At 38.2% G+C, this 22,400-nt stretch overlaps 1 protein-coding gene across 2 annotated transcripts in view; it reads left to right on the forward strand.

The window, feature by feature from the left end:
• The window catches only part of Cntln (centlein), a 265,324-nt gene extending 253,667 nt beyond the window's left edge, over window positions 1-11,657 (forward strand). For both annotated transcript variants that reach the window (XM_028753632.1, XM_028753633.1), the window contains exons 25-26: window positions 508-585; window positions 11,304-11,657. In XM_028753632.1, coding sequence (XP_028609465.1) covers window positions 508-585; window positions 11,304-11,405 — 180 coding nt within the window. In that variant the 3' untranslated portion in view covers window positions 11,406-11,657. The remainder of the gene's footprint in view (window positions 1-507; window positions 586-11,303) is intronic.
• The last annotated feature ends 10,743 nt before the right edge of the window (window positions 11,658-22,400 follow it).

The following is a 22,400-nucleotide window of genomic DNA, read 5'->3' on the forward strand; positions in this document are numbered from 1 at the left end:
GAGAGAGAGAGAGAGAGAGAGAGAGAGAGAGAGAGAGAGAGAGAGAGAGAGAGAGAGAGGCCGACCTTCCATAGGCCAGAAGGTAGAGTTGGATTTCTTAGAGCTGGACTTATAGGCTGTCGTGAGTCACCTGACATGGGTGCTGGGAACTAAACTCAGGTCCTCTGCAAGAGCAGCAAACACTCTTAACAACCACTGAGCCATCTCTCCAGCCCTGCCTCATCTTTTTACTGTAACATCTTTTTTACTCCCACTCATCCCTATCTGATGTGGAAGCTGAAAATAATCCTTAATGTATTATGAAATATATAAATACAAAGTAGCTTCCATGTGTATGTGACTATTTACAACTTAAATATTACATAGTGTGGGTTTAAATATCCCACCTTAGAAGAGACGGGTCACTCTTAGTTGATATCATATAGATGTATGCAGGATCTAGCTGCTAGATCCCAGCAGAATTGAATAAGTTCATGTCAGTTAATGTACCTGTTTTTCTTTCCTTAGGAAATTGAGAAGACAAAGATAGATGCTGAAAATGACAAGGAGTGGATGTTGTACATTCAGAAACTCCTTGAAGGACAGGTATTTCATGTTTGTGCTTTGTATATTAAAATTTCCAAATAAATATTGTCGGCCTTGCATTTGCAGACCCCCTTATTTATCTATTAGGTGAAGTAGCGTCCCCTGGGTCAACAGTAAGTTAACCCCCTATTTGTACCTTTGGACTTAACAAATGAAGCAAATACCTTGAGAAAGAGCCAACACGGGCCTCAGCAAGTGTATTAATTAAATTATTGAGTCAACTGCTCTGCTTGCTAGAGTGAAAAGGATCCATTCTTCCAACCTCTTAGGAAAAGAGATTCTTTATTAGTGTCTTTAAAGTTGGAAGTTGATACGGACACCTGAGGAGTTCATGGGTTTCGGTGACCTTTTACTGTGGACCTGTTTCCAGTCAATTCGTGTTTTCCTCACAGCCGGACAGCTGTTTATTACTGTGTCTTCCCGCATTCTCTACAATATTTTCTACTGAGACCTCGAGCAGCTTGTTAGTGGGAAGTAAATATTGATTTGGCATCCTGTCAATGCAGAAAGAATGAAAAAATTTCCACCAGAGGCCCCTCAAACATTTTCCTATCGACGTTTTCTGGGCTGAGTGGAAGGCTGCATAGAGGATGACAAGGCCAAGCCGAGCTGGCGTCCCTGAGGGCTCTATTGAGGCTGCTACTGTGACCAGTGTGATATACTCTTCCTCCCCTTTCAAGTATTTTTTTAATACACACATGGTCTGCTGGGATGCGCCCCTCTTGTAAGTGATCAAGGGCAGTTTATTGGCAGGTGAGAGCCTGCTTTTCTAGTCAGAGGCAGCTTTTGTTTTGACATCACTGACAGCGTGTAATGCATTCTAAAACTTTTTCATTATAGTCTCTCTTTTTTGCATACTCTAATTGTTTATTTGAAATCCAACCTGAAATAAATAAAAGCTAAAATATAATTATCAAACTGGCAAAAGAAAAACAAAAAGCAAAACAAAACAAAACAAAATAACCACCCGTCAGTGGCTTTTAAAAGACCCTGTGAATATTTCTGCAACAATTAGAAACTAGTTGATAGTAAGTATTGTTAGTTCATATCTATATCACCAGGTAGCATCTCCTATGTTTGTAATGAAGTCAAGAACAGAGCAGTGGAAGGCCTGGAGATGCTGTTTGGTGGCTCAGTGCTTTGATTATCCATGTACAGAGACTTGTGTTCAACCCCCAGCACCAAGACAAGAAATGAAGAACAATATGTAAATGATGCATTAGCTGCTCCTATTCTTAGTGTTAGCATTATATAGTTTTCAAACCTTATCTGAAATGACTTCATTAATCGTATGTTATAGGTGAAATTTTTGTTAAAGTGGTTCAAATACAGATACAGAGATATGAAAGAAGCCCCTTTACAGTGACAACTTGATTTGAGAAAGGGAGGTCACTTCTTTTTCTTGATTCACCTTTACTTTTAATCATGTGTATGGGCAGGGGTGGCAGGAGGTGCACATGAGTGCAGGTGCCTTCAGAGGCCAGAGTAGCAGCTCCCTCTGGAGCTGGACTTACAGGCAGTTGTAAGCTGCCAGTATGGGTGCTGAGAACCAAATTCAGACCCTCTGCAAGAGCAACACATGCTCTTAACTGCTGGGCCACCTACCAAGCTCATTTCTTAATCCCCTTGCTTGCTCAGGCTCAGCCCAGTGCCTGCACATGAAGGAGTTCAGTGATAGTTGGGATGAAGTGTTTTTCACCTTTAAAATGGCAGAAATAAACTTGTAATGATTTTCTAGGTGTTGGCCTTATAACTAGGACCTTGTAGTTCCTCTAATTAGAAATTTTATCATCAATTATATCCATAAAATAATAAATCAATATGTTTAAATCTTGCTAAATGTACTGTTCTTGTCCATGTGTACGTGTGTGTGCATGTGGACACATGCATACACTTGTATATGTGTATAAGCAAGTGTCTTACATATGTGGAAGTACATGTACATATTCTGCATTATTTGGATATATGCTTATTCTGGCCAGTTAGTATTAAAAATTCCCTGTTGAAATGGCATCAGACTGCTTAATACTGCAGGTTGATATAGTGCCTTTTTGTGCCACTGAGCCTGGACTCTGGAATATAATTGCCTGGAAGTATTGATTTAATTGCCCAGGTTTATTTGTGGACTCCTAATTATTGACTGGAGGTAAATTTAATGGAGCAGCCTTTATGAACACTGAGAAGCACTGCTGTGGCCGCCATACATAATGAACAGCATCATATGCCTTTAGATCGTTCTTCAAGCTAATTTTATTCTGCTGTGACAGTATGATAACATTTAAAAAGTCAAAGACTTTTTATTTTTATTACTGACAGAGGTGGTTTTGCTGATATCTTTAGATTTTGTGAGAAAAAAATAGACATTTCACTGGTTGCACTTGAATGTCACTTCATAATTATACCCAAGAGAAAAAATCTATAAAATAGAAAGCATCTCTTTTTTTCTCTCTCTCTGTCCCAGAAATTATATTTGTCCTGTGTTTTCAAAAATGTTTCCTTTGCCTATCAGTATTTTAGAGTCTGAGATGCTCACAGAGTTATCTGGGCAAAATTGTAAATATGTTTGGTTACTTTATAGCTTTGTCTTCTTGTGTGTGCAGTTACATAACTTTGAGCTGTAGAATAAGCGACCATATTCCCTACAAAACTATATGACTCGATTCTGATGTAATAGTATTAAAGTATTTCAAAGATAAAAGTATAGGACACATTTTTGTCCTCCCTTCTTCTCTGTTTTTCAGTGTTGTATGATAGAACCTCAATATTGAACCAGTTCGTCCAGTGTTTGTTGACTGCCTTCATTCAGTGAAATTTTATACTGATGATGCATTCTCCACAAAGTAAAAACCTGGCTTTCCCCATGGCATGGGGAAGCTGTACAATCTGGTATCTATCACTGCCATTGGCTGGGGAGAACTAGAATGAGAAGCTAGAGCCTTTTATCCATGTGCACACTTGATTACAGAACGCAAGGACCTGCCCTCACTATTTCCAGCAGGTGTAATGTAGTTAGTAGTTCCATGTATTTGGTATTTTTCTGCAGTTTACAGAGTCCTAGTTAGGAACACACCGAAAAGTAAGGCCTGCTTTCATTTTCTCTGGGTGGATATCCTTATTTTAAAGTTTTACTTGTGTTTTCTATCTGTATTGATATGTTTATAAATTTACAGTTTGTGAGAGAGAAAGAGGAAGGAAAGATGAGAACCCCTAATACTTGTTTTTATGTAGTTTAAGGAGCAGATGAAAATAGAACTGGGTCAGACGCCATTGGCATTTGAGCAAGACTACACTGTACAGAGATGCATGAGGGCAGAAGAGTCCCAGTGTGCCCCAGCCATGGTGGCAGGAGAGATGCACACATTATTTAGAGTTAATACACCACCAGTGTGAGAGTACACAGACAGTCCCAAACCAGAAATGTGTCATCTTAGCAGCCCACATGATGAGAAAGTTGAAAGGTGTGTTGAAGAACTTTAGTGATCAAGAGAGCCAGTGTGTTAGGAAGGAGACGTTCAATAGTGACTAAAACCATTGAACTCTTAATAGGTTAATAATATTTGAAGTGTTCTGCATTTTCTTAATTTATCCTGGCTTTTGTTAGTCTGGCCGTAGTTTAATTTAGCCATTGAAGAAAATATTTCACATTCTTATGTGGGCAAGAAAAGGATAATCCTGGGTACCTAGATTAGTGTAGTCACCCTGTTCCATCCTCCAGTGCCTGGGAACAAAGTTGTATTCTCCTTAGTTTTCCTTTGGCTTTAAATATTTCTGTTCCTGTTAGCTGCTTCAGAGATTAAAGTGCTCCCTTCTCCAGTCTCCTCTCTAAAAATAATGCTATTCTTCTTTTCATGCCAGAATATGTAAGGTTGATAAACTCCCCTGTCTTTTGTAGATGGAGAGAACGATCAGCAAAGGGATAACCTGAGTCCCTCATGAAGCTGTGAAGCCGTCACTTCTGTGTGGCTTCCTTCTGCATGGTATTTGTAACATGTGTCCATGTGTGCACATGCTGAATGCTCACCTGCTCTCACACATACAAAGCTTCATGGTCATCCACAGACATTCCTTATAGCTAACCAAAACAGCAAGATTTAAATTCTCTGTTCCTCCTGCTTCAGGGCTTTTTATGTAACAACTTGAAGCTACTTTTGTTTCAGAAAAAGGACTTACTTTGGTTAAAGTTAAAGCAATTCTTTAAAATTACTAGACATTTTTGCTTGTGGTAACTCTTATTTGTTTTAGTGGCCATCTTTGGGTAGTTTTATCTACTCCAATATATGTCCTTCTGTTATAATAAAATGGTTTTTAACTTGTTTTCTAAAATTAAGTCTTGCCTGAATCCCAGTAGATTCTCCTTCATGAGGCACTCAGGATCATCAGTGTGATTCATTCACAGTGTTTACTGAGTGCCCATATTATGAGAAAGCATTGGTCACCATGGGAGACAAAAGAAATTATTCAGATACTGAGTTTTAAATCCAAAACAAGAAAATACCAAGGTCCCCATGAAAGTGGGAAGAAAACAGAGCCCCTGTGCCTCACTGATGGGAGGATAAAGCACTTTGCCTGTTCCTGAAAACACTAAACACTGGGTTATTTTGCCCAGAAATTCTGCCTCAGAATGCTGCTGACAGAACTGAAAGCAGGTTCCAGAGTAGATTCTGTGTAACTTTATTCATAACAGTTACATAGACAAAAGTGAAAACTATCCCAGTGCCCCAGTGCCTGTTGATCAATATCACACACACACACACACACACACACATACACACACACAATTATTCCTTTAATGCAACAGAAATTAGCCTTCAGGAGCTTACAATCTATTGTTTGAAGTAGAAATCTTCTTATATAAAAATTAAACATCATTTTGGGGACTCAAAAAGACTAGATATGAATACCAGTGTTTCGATTATGAATTTGAAAATTTTAGTAAAGGGGCAGCTTAACTTATACAAAAAAAATGTACTCAACGGGGTTGAGTACCTCTGCACTGTTGCTTAGAGGCGGGCATTAGAGGAAGATAATCAGGTCATGAGGACCAGTTGTTCATGAGTGGAATTAGAGCCTGTGAGCTAAGGCAGCTTGCTATTTTTTTTCTATGTACCACACGAAAACACTGTGAGACATAAATGATTGTTCAAGCCACTTAGTCTATGGTACTGTTAGAGTTACCTGAACCAATTAGATACTCTGCAGTGTAAACTAGGAATAGACATATCCTATACCATATAGTTCTTGGCTTTGGTAAAAAGAATCATATTACAAAACATTTACTACTGATAGTAAATGTATTATTTGTTCTACTGTATGCTGCCTTTTCAGGTAAAACAAGTTTCCATCATTGAAATTCTTATGTGTGTTGGGGGGGTGGTAAAGTAGGAATGTGTGAGGCCTTGGTATTCTCCAAAAGTAGCACAGGCCCAAACTGAAGTCAAGAAGGTTTAGAGAAATGAGGTGGTTTAGCCTAAAGGTAAAGAGACATCTCTGACCTATGACCATACATGTCAGCTTGGTAAAATGGCTTGATGGGCATGGGTCAGGAAAGACCATTGCCTCCCATGGAAGTTCTAATGATAGATATTAGCATGGTGCAGGAAGCATCAACACAATACTCCAGTATCACACGGGATCCTGAGGAAGAGCTTTATTACAGGTCTAGGGTGTTGCTGGGTTTGCATGAAAGGCCCACCTAAATAGAATTTTTACACATTTCTCTTCCATTTTATATAACGTACCCATAAAGAATTTGCTAACAATTCCTTTCCTAAATCTTGAAGTATCATACTAAATGTCATCATCGTCCAAGGACTTCATAAATAGGATAGGTCGCCAATTTGCTTCACATGTTATCTAAGTATTCCTTGAGGCATAAGAAAAAAGTTAAAATAACTTAAAGTCTTGACTATTTTCAATTCTTGTCTATGGCTTCTAGAGCCATTTTCAAATTTTAAGTGATGATAAATTATGGATTCTACCAGAAATGTCTCAAGGCATCAGATTGGAGGGTGTCTGATGCAGATTTCTCTATCAGCTTTCAGCAGAGTTCCAAGTGTTGTATCTGTTAGGACAAGTAGGAGAAATATGAATTATATTTAAAAAAACATATCTCAAAATTAAATGCCAAATCTAATTACAGATAATTTTTTCTTATTTATTTTAACAAATTCACTCTTCTAATTTTGAGATAACAAGTTAGATGCTTTCCATTTAGATATGTAAGTCTGTGTATGCAGTGTATGTGTATGTATTAATGTGTATATAACAAGATACATAGCATTATACCAAATTCTGCACCCTTAATTTGACCACAAACCCTGTTGGTCTTCCTTAGAAGATCCTGAGTATCACTATATCTGGTCGTTTGACTAGCAGCTATAGTGTAATAATTTTATAAAATTTATTTTATATACTCAAGTTAGATATTAATAAAAGTAGTATGTTTTGAAGAATCATCTTCAAACAAAAAGAAACAAGAGTGAAAATGGTCACAGTGTTAGCTTTATCCTATAGATTTGAAAGTTCTCCTTCTTTTAACACACTAGCTTTCAATATAAAGTTACTATCTGATATTGCAGTCAGTGCTAATGTTTTATACTCATGATTGTTAGGCTTCAGTGTTTTCTTAAGATACTTCTCAAACATCTACATTTTTATCTCACCTTGTAGAGGAACACTAACCATAATTTATAAGTATGAATGATTTTAGGATTCTGACAAGGGCAAACCAGTTCAGAAAGGCAAAAGAGAGATTGAGAATCCATGTTACTTCATGGAAATCCCTCCAGTAACAGAATCACATTCTATGACATGAATATCCAAGCCACGGAAACCTTTAAGATGGAACAAGCAAAAGTTTAGTTATTAAGGCATTCCTTTTAACCTTTCATACCAAGAAATCTTTTCCCACACCACATTTCCTGGATGCCAGAGATGTAAAGCCATGTCACTTTGCCTTGATAGAACCAGGAGCCATGTTCCTTTTTTTTATCTAGAAGAAATAAATCACACAGGCTCCATGGACATTGTGCCTTAGCACAGGCCATCACAGATGAATACTAAGGCAGTACAATTGTTAGGTTTGTCATTTTGTGTGTATGTGATGGAATGTGTGTGAAATCTCTTCACTGTTGGCCAATCTGTTTCCAATTTAAATCCAATCCTAAAATCCTGTCATGCAAAGGACATTGTGCTTTCTGTATCTGAAGCATTTCTTGGAGAGGCTTAGCAGCCTTCAGAATGTATGCAAAAACAGCATCATTGACTGTAAACTGTTCAGAGGACCAAGCTTGCTCTTGTTATGGACTTTATAATAGCAGAAGGTGTAGGTTTCCTTGTTTTTAAAAATAAAATTACCCATGGCCTGAGGTCAGTATTTCTATTTTGGTCAAGCTTCAAGAATGGCATATGTAGCTTGATCATGCTAGCTCTTTTTGTCCTAGGAATACTTTTATTCCTGCCCATCATGTTAAAGCTTATTTTTAACAACATCAACAAGTTGGCAGCCAAAGTACGTGGCTTGAAACTGAAAATGGACCCCCAGACAGAGTTATTAAATTAACAGACTGGCAAGCCAAGGACGGGTAAGATTCTGCACAGAGCCTTACCAACCTAAGACATAAGTGCATTGCTTTTGAGCATGCATATTCCATGACAGGTAAGGAAGGCATTCTTGTCAGAATGACCTGAGAAAGGCTCAGTCTTGTTTATGAAATAAAAAAAGGGGGAGAGATGGAGAGGTTTTGGGGCTGCTTGGAAAGAATCTGGCATGGGCCAAAGACAAGGAAATGGGCTGCTTGGCAGGAATATGACATTTGTCAAGGACAAGAAAGTGGACTTCAGGCAGGAATCTGACATTAGGCTAGAACAAAGAAGTAATTTCAGGCAGGAATCTAAATCTTAGGCTAGAACAAAGAAGTCGACTTCAGACATGAGAAAGACTTTGGGCTAGGACAGGGAAGTCTGCTCAGATACTTTGATCATCCTGATAAGCCCTTAGAAACAGTGATCATGAGAGTGTTCACGGAACTTTGTTTATTGCCTTCCTTGTTCTTTGACTATTTATGTTTATTGTCTTGCTTGTTCCTTGAGTATTTGTGTCTATCGTATTGCTAGTTCCTCAACCCAGAACTGACCTTAATCCTTGCATGCAATTAAAATGGTATAAAATCAAAAAAGAGGAGGGAGATGGGATAGGGAGTTTCTAGGGAGGAGAAATGGGGAAGGGGATGGCATCTGAAATATAAATAAATAAAATGTCCAATAAAAAATTTAAAAATACTTTTCACTTAAAAATTACTTCAAGTCTTAATGGTGGTATATGCCTGTAATCCCAGAACTCTATATGTATGTACCTAAAGCAATCAGGCAAGCCATGGAATTTGAAAAGCATTTTCTAAGATATGTCATATTTTAAGTACCATTTCAGTACTAACTATAACCAATCTATATGCTAAAAACTGAAATTCATGTAGTTCTTATAAAATTTTGGGGCAAGAAGCTATTGAGACTTCTCAGCAGGTATGAATATATGCTTTTCTTACAGAGGACCCAAGTTCAAGACACAAATATAAATATCACTCATGTTAGCCAGTTCGTATCCACATGTGACCCCAGCTCCAGGGTATCCAACACCTTCTTCTAGATTCCACTGGTGCTTGTATCCATCCATACATACCCACAGCGATACACAGAAATATATTCTTAAAGATAAAAATATTTTGAAGAGCTTTTTATGCATCATTAAAGATTGTTATGTTCCATCTAACTTTACATTAACATTAATTTGTGATATTTACATTTTTATGGTGATCTGTATATGGCATAAATGAAAATTTCAATTAACCAAAATGGCTGTTGATTGAGAAAACTCATTCTTAGCCTCTTGGAAATTTTTGTAAGTTAATACTAAATTAACCAGAATCATACCTGTATAACTTACTGAAAATCTTGCTAAATAAATGAATAATATTAACTTGGGAAGGACTCATAAGACTCAAAGACAGGAACTAATTGTTGTATATGAAAGGGCCAGTAAGAACTTTCTAATTGACTTTGGGATATATTCATTTGAAAACAATGGATATGTTTATTAAATATTTCATAATTCTTTTATAAATGTTTTATAATACTGGCTTTCCTTAATCTTTTTAAAATGTGTATATTGTGTGTATATGCTGTGTATATATGTGTATGTTATGATGACGTTCCTACCTAGAAAGACTATTTCAAGACAACATATATATCTTTAACTCATTTGTACCTTGGAACTAAAGAAATGTCCTGTTTTGATGCTTCTTTGGTAAATTTCAGGTGAGACAGATGTGCAGAGTTCTTGAGTTTAGGGGAAATGTGCATACAGCCAGACTGTCTTTAGGAAAAGGCTAGCTAAAAAGTAGAAAGCTATTTAAAGATCTTAGTTAATGTTTTTTCTTCCCACCAGTTCAAAGTCAGGAATGAACCATTCTGATCAAGCTGATCATAATCCCTTGGCTGAGCCACACAGAAGACATGTTCTGTCTTTGTTCAGTGCAGACTAGGGACAGCATCAGGTTCGGCTTCCCTCTGGGGAAGGAGCATTTGTACTATAAGCATTCTAACATATTTAGGGAGCAAACATGGTGTATTCCTGGTCATTCAAAGGGACAAACCCAAGAAATAATCAATGGATTTCCTAACTATGTCAGACCTTTCATGTAAGATGAGATAGCAGGAAGAAAATAATAATAGGTCAAAGAGCAGAAGGTATTTGAGGCAACAGTCTCGACTCTCTTACCTTCAAGCCATAACTATGTGGGCTATGTCCACATTCTACAAGGAATGTAAGGAAGTAATGGGAACAAGAAAACTAGCAGCAAAGTTATATCAATTATGAAATTTAAAACTGTTCTCACATTTCATAAACTCAGCAGTTTCTGAAACATGTGTATTACACTTTGATATACCAAACAAACTTTAACAACTTAATCAATGGGTATACTTTTGCCATTTTTTCTCTCTGAAATTTTATCCTGCAACTCTTGAGATATTGGGCTCTCATACAGACAAGTGTATTGATAGTTCTCTCTCATTCTTTTATGAGTGATGAACATATAGTACCACTACTGTGGGGCTGCATGCCCTGGAGATGACTGTAACCTGCTATTGATCAGCTGATTGAAGATGAATGGCTTAGCTGCTTGTATTGCAGATTACATCATTAACATGGTCAGTAAACCATGAATTGTTCAATAAGACGTTTATCTTTTTTCATTTTACTTCTGCTCTTTTATCATTTTTATTAGAAAAGCCAAAATTGCCCACACTAACCAGGACGATCTGTTGAAAGAAATCTAGTAGGGTCCCATTATGACTTCAAAGTTACAGATAGCTAAATGCTAATGGATTCGCGATATTTAGTGTGTGCTTTTTATCGAACCATTTTTTCTAATTTTGTATTACTTTATTATATTTGCGTAACCATATACATCATATGATGTGTGTGTGTGTGTGTGTGTGTGTGTGTGTCTGTGTGTCTGTGTGTCTGTGTGTCTGTGTGTATGTCTGAGTAGGTCAGATAACAACTCCAGTAATCAGTTCTCTCCTTTCATGGTGTGGATTCCAGAATTGGAACTCGAGTTTTGTAACAAGCGCCTTTACCTTCTGAGCCATCAGCTCTCGTATGTGTTTTTGAACTAAAGAAAATACAGTGTTTTGATAATTTTTTTGTTCTCTTACAGCTTCCGTTTGCATCATATTTACTAGAAGCAGTACTGGAGAAAATAAAGGAAAACAAGAAACTAACAGAAGGATACTTCACTGTCATGAAAGACATTAAATAAAGTTAAAGTAGAGCTGTTTTCAAATGCAAGAACTTCCTATGCTGTGGTTCTAAACAGCCCAGATACAGTATCGGCTCCAGCTAGCAACAGGCAGCTTCAACCACATCAAAAGTTGCTGAAATTGACTGCTGGACAAATGAAGCTAAGTGCACGATCACATAAAAGGAAGTCTAGCTTTGGAATTTTGGATATTGTCCCAATCAATGCAAACTTAAAAATGGTTTTCCTTCCAGTACATAAGAAGAAAACATAATAAGCTTGTTACATACGATTGGTCTGAGTATAAAATGAAAAAAATATAAATAAAGGACTTAATATAAATTTTATATGAAAAACTAGACTTTTATATAAAACTGTTAGAAACGTGATCCAGTGAACAACATCTTTGTGTGGTGAGAAAATATGCAGTGACTTATCCTAATCTGAACGAGGGGCATCGAGGGAAGTCCTTTGTATGGTTCCACTGTGTCTGTTCTCATTGACATACTGGATTATACAGGAGATACTCTGTTTTCCTAGAACTATCTGGAAAAATAAAAACCTTTCTCTCCTCTGTCTGCTTGTGCAGATGTATAAGTCAGCAAGGGCCAGACCCCAGTGTATGATGTTGGGCTAGACCCAGCAGAGCTCCTACCATGGTCATGTCACTAGCAATGCCTTCTCGCTGTAGTGGGATCATTGTGTTTGGTTGTTGACCATCCCCTTCCTTGCACATCCTCACTGAGTTCTTGCCACACATTCTTGAAGCCTCTGAGTCCAGTCACTGAACTTGCTCCTCTATGCTTGCTGTTGAAACCATCTTTATAGGATACTTTGTGTGTAACTGTATGCATACCTGTCTCCTCATTATCCAGTTTCTCTTTACCAGTTCCATCATGGCCTATTCTCTGAATATCTTCCTATTAACGTGAAATCATCTGTTTTTAATATGCTCATTCTCTGTTTTATGGTTTATCCTCATTTCTCCCTTTAAAATGTCGATCCCATGAGATTAAGGTAGGTTTTGGCAAATTAAGGCCCATAGCCAAATCTAGCCTGCCATCTACTTTTATATAGCTCACAGACTAAAATTTTTTCTACTTTATTAAACTATTTAAAAACAATACTTTGTAGCATGTAAAAATCATATGAAATTCAATTTTAATGTCTTATCAATAAAGATTTATTGAGATTCAGTGATGCTCATTCCTTTGAACAACTCTTAGTATAGCTATAACACTGGTAGTGAATCTGAGTGACCAGCAGAGGCTGTATGTGGTATTTCCTTACTTAGCACTGCTACTCAGCATGCTACAGCCACAGTGACATAGTTTAACATGAACGCAATATTGTCAAGTTACAAATAGTGAATTACTGGGTGTTTAAAAATATTAACACATACCCAACCTGTCAAAGCCGTTAAGATCACACTCTTAAGACAGAGAGCAGTGTGGTTTTTGTCCTGCACTGGATAGCAGGGCCTTGTGTTTCTTGTATAATGGCCCTATACCTATGCTAAAAGAGCATGGAACACATAGATGACCAGAGTAAACACACCGTGTCACCACTCATAGGAGGACATAAGTTAAAAATATATACAGTCGGAAATATATCAGCTTATCAGAGGATTCTGTTATAAAAATAAGCCACCCCAAAAAAAATACATGAAACAACAAAGAAAATGACACTTTACAAAGATTGCGTATTAACCCTTGTAACTCCTGAATTTCGTATGTGGCCAGAGGGACTTTAGTGATTAAGGATCATGAGTGGAAAGGATGCTTAGACAATCTACATAGATTCTTATAAACTACAGGGTCAGATAGAGGGAAAGAAAGAAGGGAAGAAAAGAGAGTCAATGATGGTGGATAGAAAGAGGAAGAGAGAGAGTCAAAGAGAGGAAGAGAAAGTGTCAGAAAGAGGTTGTACATTTTCAGTTACAAGCAAAAGGACAGAGAATTTTGAAAATGCTGCACTACTTGTTTTAAACATGGAGGAAGGGGACTAATCATAAGCTATAGAATTTAAATGATCCTTGGAGACAAGAAAAGGCAATAAAATAATGCTTTCCTCAGAAGAATGCTGATACAAACTGATTAGCAAAATGAATTTGTGTATGACTTTCCAGAACTTGGGGAGAGTAGGTTTTCTTGTTTCTTGTTTTAAGCTACAAAGTTTATGGTAATTAGTGCAAAAGTATAAAATAACAGCTTACTAAAATATCATTCATAACTTCTTATTCATGTGTTCATGTGGGGCTTTGATCAGAAGATGTACAGAAGGCTGAGTCATTTCATTAACAAGCTAGGAAGTAAATAACATATAATTTAATAACGCAAAGTAGGAAAAGCACTTGGCAAAAGTCAACACAAAGACCTGCAACATGACTCGGTTTCTAAGGGCACTGACCACCCAGCCTACAAACCTATGATCCTCAGAAGCTACACAGAAAGGAGAGAACCAACTCCCACAAAGTTGTCTTCTAAGCATACAGGCACTGTGATACCTGTACACACACTCCACACACATGTTTTAAAAGCCATAAAAGTTACAAGGGACTGCAGAAAACAGACAAGTTCCTTGCTTTGATTCGAAACAGCTCCAAAAACCCCATTACCAACATTGTCTGAAACAGTGGAGGCAGCCTTTCCTTCCAACATCAGGAAATAGAGAGAACTTCATTCAGCCCCTGATAGTCTTTCTAAGCCTAGCATGGAAACATCTAGCTGCACAACAAGGCAGCAAAAGCAATGAAAGGGAAAGAAATTCACACAGATAAGAAAGGAAGGAGATCTGTAAACCAGCAAACAGCAGCAAAAAAATGTTCATCAAGAAGCCAACAAGAGCAACGTAACAAATCTCAGCTGTATGTCTATACATTAGTGACAAGTACGTAGAAACCAAAATTATGATGGTAACTTATTTCCCCAGGAATGACATGCTTAGGTATGAATTTAACAAAGCATCTTTAGTACTTAAATATCAGAGCTATAAAGCACGTATGTAACAAATCAGTTTTAAATAAATAGAGCATACCAAGAATGTGAGTGGGGATAGTCAATTTAGTAAAATACAGCAAAGTGTGTCCAAATTGATAGGTTTAAAATGATACTCTATGATTTATCTGGCAAGGCAAAGTAAATATAACAAATAAAAATGTAAAAAAAAATAAAAGACTATGAGAGAGATCACTCCACATTTCAAATTGCATCATTTAGCAACAAGAATAAGTGTGCAGTGTCAGCAGAGGAATAGAGGCGTAGGACAGAGGAAGAAAATAGAAATCTGGGAATAAGCCCAAGTGATCATAGGCAAAGATGCAAACAATCCTCTAGAGGCAGAATAGCCACGTCAACACATGGTAGGAACTAACTGACAACCTTATATTAAGAAAAAATAATACAATTTGACCTTAAGCCCACACCTTAGGACTCAGATGTAGAAGGAGTCAAGGAAGTATTGACAAGTGACCACTGCTGGGTGATGGGGCATCCATGGTTCCATGGAGTGTAGTCCCAGCAAAACAACGTGCTCTGGCAGGAGCCACACATCCAAGCACTCAAAAGGGATAGAACAGTTGGAACTTGGTGGGCTTAATTTTTAAAAATCAAAATTGGACTGATAGAACAAGGGTATCTTGGAAGAATTAGAAGGTGAATATGATCAAATACAAATGAATTCTCAAGATTTCATATATATATTAAATCTTGAGGGTGCGTGCGTGCGTGCGTGCGTGTGTGTGTGTGTGTGTGTAGTAAGATGCTGGTGTGTTACAGATGTGGTGTCTGTAACTATATAGCCATTACTCTGGTGTCCTCCTCAATCACTTATTTTTTGGACTGTCTCCCACTGAACCTGCTACTTGACACTTCGGCTAGATTGGCTGGCCAGCAAGTACCCAGAATCTGCCTGTCCCATCTGAGACAATGTAGGTGACAATAGGAGAGAAAATCTTCCAGGACCTAATGTTTGGAGAAGAACTGCAAGAAGTACACCAAAAACATGCTGCAGGATGGAAAACCTGGCCAATGTCATCAAAATTTAAAACGATTGCTCAGGGAGTAGCTAGCTACAGTTATAATCTCTCCATGTCCGAATCATATCTGTCAATCACATAGCTGATAAAGGACTCATCCAAAACTAAAAATTCAACAACGAAACAATTCTTCGGGTATCCTTGAATGACAGCTGTTTACCATCGTCAAGAATGGTCATGATTATATGTGTTTAGAATGTAGGAACAGGGAGGGAGAGAAATTATGTCATCAGCACTGGCCCCTAGGCTCCTATCGAAAGTTCTGCTTACACTCATTACTCCTCAAAATTATGTAGGATTTTGTCCAATAGCACAAGTGATCCTTGGGTCTGGAGGTCCCAAAATGAAAATTTCTGGGAGAAATTTATAACCACACCGAGAAAGTCTTTCTCAGTGCCCTCAAATAACTATAAAAGCAAACAGGAGGGATAGCAGGAACCCCTTGGAGAGAGCCCTTTACTGGCCTTAATGTCTGTGTTCAGAAGAGCCATGAAACCTACCAGCAGAAGAGTTGCTATTTTCAATTCTACATCCCTGTGCACATAACGGCCTATGATAGTAACACAAAAGTTAGGAGTGGTTTAATATAATAAAAATGATTTCTTGTGCAATGAAATTTCTCATCAAATACATGATTTTTTAAACCTTCTTGCAATAAACATTGATGTGCCTGTATCTCCGTGGAATGTTGACTTGGAGACAAGTCAGATAAATACCCAGAAGTAGTATAGCTGGGTCATTTTACACAGCTCTTTGGACATCAATGGCTAGTGCAACCCTGTTCCTGGCAGCTAAAACCTAGTTCTCCAGCGAGAGTAGAATGGTTAAAGAGAAACCAATAATATGTACAGAAACACACACACACACACACATGTAATATTTTATATGTGTGATATGTTTATGTGTGTAATATATATATAATATATATATATGAATTTTATTAGTCATAATGAAGAATAAAGTTAGCTCATCTGCAGGAAAATGTGTGCAACTTGTGATATTCCTATCAAAAAATTAGCCCAAACATACTCAAACACACTGATGCCATTTATTCCCCTTATTTATAGCTCTGATATCTACATAGATCTTATGAAGATAAAACTTTACATGTGCATATGACATGAAAAAAGAAGTATGGTCTAGGGGAACAAATAGGGGTAATTGTAGGGGGGACAGGGTAAACACATTCAACATAAATATAGATTTTATGAAAATCAAAATAACATAAAACAACCTTGGCCAACCTTTGATGTATAAATGAAGAAGTACACATTTCACTGGTTTCTGTTTCTAGTTTTCCTTTCCACAGACCAGTCCTCTATTTCTTTTATTTTCAGTTCTCAGTTCACAAAAGCACAATGCAGGCCCCTTCAGTGCCATACTGTTTGTCTTCTAAGTCACTGCCACTGAGCATAGCTAAAAAGAAGCCCTGCTTCCTCTCTCAGGTCTTCAGGGCTCAGGACAGAAAACAGGACTCTGTTCTTGCAGCTTCTGGTGTGTGGGACTCTGGTTACCCACAGAGGGGACCTTTGAATCATCACTTATCCCTCACCCCACTATTGACCTGAAGAAATATACCCTTCACATGCAAGGTGTTCTCTGCAGAGGCATAGGTGATCCCATCCCTTCCTTATCTGAGAACAAGCGGTGACTGGTCAACCTAAAGCAACAGGAAAACGTCCTTCTGTGACTCTAGTTAGGAAATCAGCTCTTTGGCATTTAATCCACTCTATGCTCCCTGTAAATATCTTCTTATTTTAGCTGATTCTCCACTTCTTCCTTAATTACACATTGGGATTCTTTACCTAGTAGTTTACAAATGAAAGCAAACCCACACCAGAAAATTAAAGCTACGTCATTTTTCTTTTGAATGATTTTATTTTGAAGTAGTTTAGCATCCCTAAGAAGTTATGAGGACTAGGAATGGTGGTACATACCTTTAGTCCTAGCACTCTGCAGTCAGAGACAGGAGGTCTGAGTTCAAGGCCAAATGGATCTACATAGTAAATTCCAAGCAACTTGGGGTTATGTAGAAAGACTCAAAAAACATCACAAAAGTAGTTCACATAATTCTGGAGTAGATTTTATTAGTCTCCATGTGATAATATCTTACATAGTATATTGTCAAAACCCAGAAACTGATTCTAGAATACTATTATAAATATAACCATGAATTGGGGTCAGGAAACTAGCTGGGTTTAAGTGAAGGCTAGATTTAATAGTCCACTCTACAACCTAGAATCGCCTTGAAAGATAATCCCAGTGAAAAACTGTCTACATTGGGTTGAACAAGTCTGGGATAGCTCCTTAGGTTAATTGATGTGAGAGGACCCATTCCACTGTAGGAGGTACCATTCCCTAAGAAGAGAGTTCTTACTATGTAAGAGCGGCACAACTGAGCTGAGCATAAGCAAGCAAGCAAGCAAGCAGCATGCACGTATTCATTCTCTGCCTTCTCTTGATGATTATGATGTAACTAGCTGTTTTATATTCCTGATTCATTGACTTCCCTGCTAGGATGATCTATAACTGGTGATTGTGAGTTAAATAAACCTTTTTGTCACTTAAATTGCTTTTTTGTCAGGGTGTTTTAGTCACAGCAACAGGAAAGAAACTATGGAAGTTGATAACACACAACAGAAACACAAAGATATGAGTTTGATACCCATGTTTAAAAAATATTCTGAATGCTGTTGTGCACTGTTGGGACCCCCCTGCATTGGGGAGGTCAAGACATGTAGATATTGGGGCTCACTGGCCAGCTTGCATATATATCCCAACTGATATGTCCCAGGTCACACTGAGAGATGCTATCTCAAAAAACAATGGAGAAAAGCCCTCAAGAACACCACCCAAGGTTCTGAGGCTGGCCTCTGGTCCCATACACACCTACATACATGCTATAGATAGTAGATTTCACAAGTTTTTACATATACGTTTTTGAGTTGTTGTTTAATGTTTGGATTTGTATTTAGATTATGTACCCAGTGGTTTATCTATTTACCCCTTTAACATACAAGTACAATTGTACACCCAGTATTAATAATAAAGAAAATAAGGAGAGATATAATTGGAAATTGACGGCAAGGAAGTTTGCAGAAGAGGTATATAAACAGACTCTGAATGGGCAAATATGGTAAAGAGATTTGTGTTCTATGTGGTGCTCATCAAATGGTCGTCTCAGAAAAAAAGATTTACAATAAGAGAAAAAGATGAACCGTTTTGTGGATGACCATCAGACTGTCTCTTGCCTGCTCTTAATCAACAGGTGGTCTCATATGACAGAGTAGGACCTGCATGGATTCTCTTTAGTCCAACAAAAACAGGCATTCAACCCCTGATATGACACCATTATCCAGGGCATCAAAAAGCCACATGGAGTTAAGTTGATCACAAAGAACCCCTTCTGTCATAGAAGGGAGTGTATTTTGTTCTAACTAGACTACATATTAATCTGGCTATATCTGCTTTCTCAACACATAATGCTTCTGCTGATTCTGCCATCTTTACACTTGAAAAATGCCTTGTTCACATTCCTAGCATTCCACAGAGCACTGTTTATAATTAAGGAATTTACCTCATAGTAAATGAAGCATGGGAGTGGACTCATGGGAGTTCATGCTCCCAACTACCTCAGATCAGCTGGTTTGATAGAATAGGCTTTGAAGGCTCGGCTACAGTACCAGGCAGTTAGCACAACCTATGCAGCTAGGACATTGCTCCTTCTTATCCCTAGCAACCCATTGACAAGGTGTTTTCTATTACCTTAACCTTATACAGTGCTGGCTTATACATCTTGGCTTCAAAGGGAAGAGTTCTTCCATCAAGAAACATGGTAATGATTCAATGAACTGTTGGATCTGTTATTCATCCACTACACATGACTCCAAATCAAGAGGCAAGGGATGTGATAGCATTAGTTAGGGTGGTTGATGCTAACTAGCAAGAAGAAATTGGATTATTATTCCACAATTATAATTTGAGTATTAAATATTCCCCTAGGGGCTTAGTTGATGAATACTTGATCTGAGGCTGTGCAGCTGGAGGTTCTCTTTTGGAAGATTGCAGAAATTTTAAGAGGGGAACCTTTCTGGAAGAAGTGGGACACATGGACAGGAGCTTTGATATTTTATAGGCAAGATCCACTTCCTGCCTGCTGCTTTCTTCCTGTTTATGTGAGTCTAGGACCACAAAGTCAAACTGAGCCAATATGAACCCGTAAGTTTCTTTTATGAAATACTTTATCATTGAAATAAAAAGAGAGCTAACATAGGATGAACAATATATTTTAGGGCATCTTTAAGTATCACTATGTCCTGAGATTAAGTTCCAAGGAAAACTACAACCCAACTCAGTAAGTGCTGCTAATGGATTCTTCAAGGATTGAAGGTTCTCATCTTCCCTCCAGGCAAAGAACGGTGATACTAAGGTACTTACTAGGATAAAAGCAGAGCTGAATGAGCAGTAGGAAGGTGGAGGGGTGTGAATAACAGCTATGGCCATGTGACCAATTACAGAAGCAAGAGTTGGAATTATCATGAGCATTGACTTTGTATTTGGCTACAAATGTGTTTGTGTGGATACCTGTTAGCTACAAATGGGTAGATTTATGGTGACAAATTGTGTATGTCAGCTTCACTGGCTACATTGCCCAGATATAAAGTCATATATATATTTAAATGTTTCAGAGAGGATGATTCTGTTGAGGGTACCATTTCAGTCAGAATATTTTAAATAAAGCATACAGTTTCCAGAATGTGTTGTGGGCCTCATCCAATTAGATGAATGGAAGAGAGAGTGATCTCCTTGAACTAAGATAGGAAGGAACGTGCCACCCTGTGACCTGTGGACCTGAAATGCAACCCTGGCTCTTCCCAGATCTCCAGTCTGCTGGGTCATTCTGCATCCTTTGAACTTCTAGCTTCTGTAATTCCATGAACCAATTCCTTTGGGAAAAAAATAGCTTTCTGTCTGTAAATATGCATGCATCCATTTGGTTCTTTCTTTCCATAAATTTCTAAAAAGGTTTTGACTATTGCATGTAGTTACAATGAATGTTTATGTTCAGGAGTTTTGGATAGACATGAGTTTTTTAAAAAAAACTAAAAAAGAAAATTGACAGATGCATATATAAAATGTATTGCTATTATATTCATTCCCACTACCCTACCTTGTCTCCTTCCCTCTCCTTCTGAACACCTTCCTCATCCCAATTAGTTCCCTTCCTACCTTTGTGATTTGGGGGGGGGGATCCACAGAATTTAGTTAGAATAGTTTCTGTAAGTATGAATCAAGGGCCATTTTCCACTGATGAAAATGTCAACTCTTCCCTCTGTAATCATTAACTTCTAATAATTCTTCAGGAATGAGTCTGGCCTTACAGATGCCACCCCTATCCCTGATGGAATGTTGACTGGGCCAATCTTGCTCAGGTTTTGCTTCACTACTGTGTTTTCACATCTGCAAGGGATTCATTGTCTCTGGATGGCAGTCTATGTCAAAGCCTCTCTCCCTATCCTCCAGCTCTTACTTCTTCCCTCCATCTTCCATGATGTCCCTTGGACTCTGGAACTATGATGCTGACATCTCAATTACTGCTGAGCACTCAAGAGTCGCAGCTCATTGAGCAGGCCTAAGCTCTTCATTAACCACTCTCCACAGGACAGGGGGTGGGGGCGGATCTCTGCCCAAAGGCTGAAAGCAGCCCTGTGCTATGTGTAAAAATGTAAATATTTAGAAGGCAGTTTGGCAACAGGATAAAAGTTTTGTTTACCAAGGACAATTAGCAAAATTGGTAGATCATATAACATATTTTAAATTTGTGAAAATTCATCTTTTAGGGGTGCCTATACACATCATTGTTGGACTTCGACAGTTTTAATAAGTGTAGAGCTATAATTTCCCATTTACATTCTGTAAGCCTCTGCCATTCTTATTCTGTCTAAATTTAAGACATTATTTTTATCTCCAAAACCTTTCTCTATGTTCGTTTCAGATAGCTCTAGCTGATGAAGAGAGAGTGACCACGCCTAAAAGTAGCCACAGTTCAAAAAAATATTATAGAAGCAAGTGCAAGTTATCTCCTGCTGTAACAAATCACCTTAACCCTTACGGGCCTTAATCAGCAGCATTGAAATCTGACCAGAGGGCAGCTGAATCCTCTGACTGAGACTCCCGGAGGCCACAGGCAGCTCAAGGCTTAGCTCACGTGCCCACTCCATACTTGTCAGCAGAATTCAGGTCTTCCAAGGCTATCGGACTGAGGACTTTAATTCCTTGCTAATCTTTGGCTGAGGCAGTCTTACAATCTCCATTGGGAGCTGTCTACCTCAGAGGTCTCTGGGCTTGAGAAGCTTCCTGAGCAGAGAAGACTGAAGCTTCGCCTTGAAGCTGTCTTTGCAAGGGTCGTGAGGATTTTTCTTAGAATGGATATTTATTTGTAGCAGTTTAGCAGGAGACAGTTGGAAATTGGGGATCACAGAATGGTAGGTATCTCATACTTAGCACAACTGCATGATAGAAAGCGAAAGAACTCTCCTCGCAGAGGAGAAAGTCACCTAAAGCAGTATACAAGTGCAGACAGTTAAAACAGAGTTGCATCTAAACAAAATGGTATAAAAGCATAATGGGGGTGGGGGGTGGGATGGGGTACTAGGGAGAGGAAATGGGGAAAGGGGAAGCTTGTAAAGATTTTCTTCTAGAAGAGTATTCTTTCTAGATATTTATGTAGTAAGGGAAGCCTGCTGTTTGACACCTGTATTGTAAATAAAATATCCAATAAAAAAACAGACAGAGTCACAGCCCCCACTCCCAACCCAGGTCAGAGTAACGTTCCTGCTATCATACCTGAAGGGATCTTGATTTTTCAGGACATCATGATTCTAAACTTTTAGTGACATCATGAACAAGAAGTGGAGGAAGTCAGCAACAGACACATACCAAGCACATGCCAAGCACATGCATGGGGACAGTTGATCCTC

Source organism: Grammomys surdaster, unplaced genomic scaffold (assembly GCF_004785775.1).
Source record: "Grammomys surdaster isolate TR1022 unplaced genomic scaffold, NIH_TR_1.0 125951, whole genome shotgun sequence".
NCBI lineage: Eukaryota > Metazoa > Chordata > Mammalia > Rodentia > Muridae > Grammomys > Grammomys surdaster.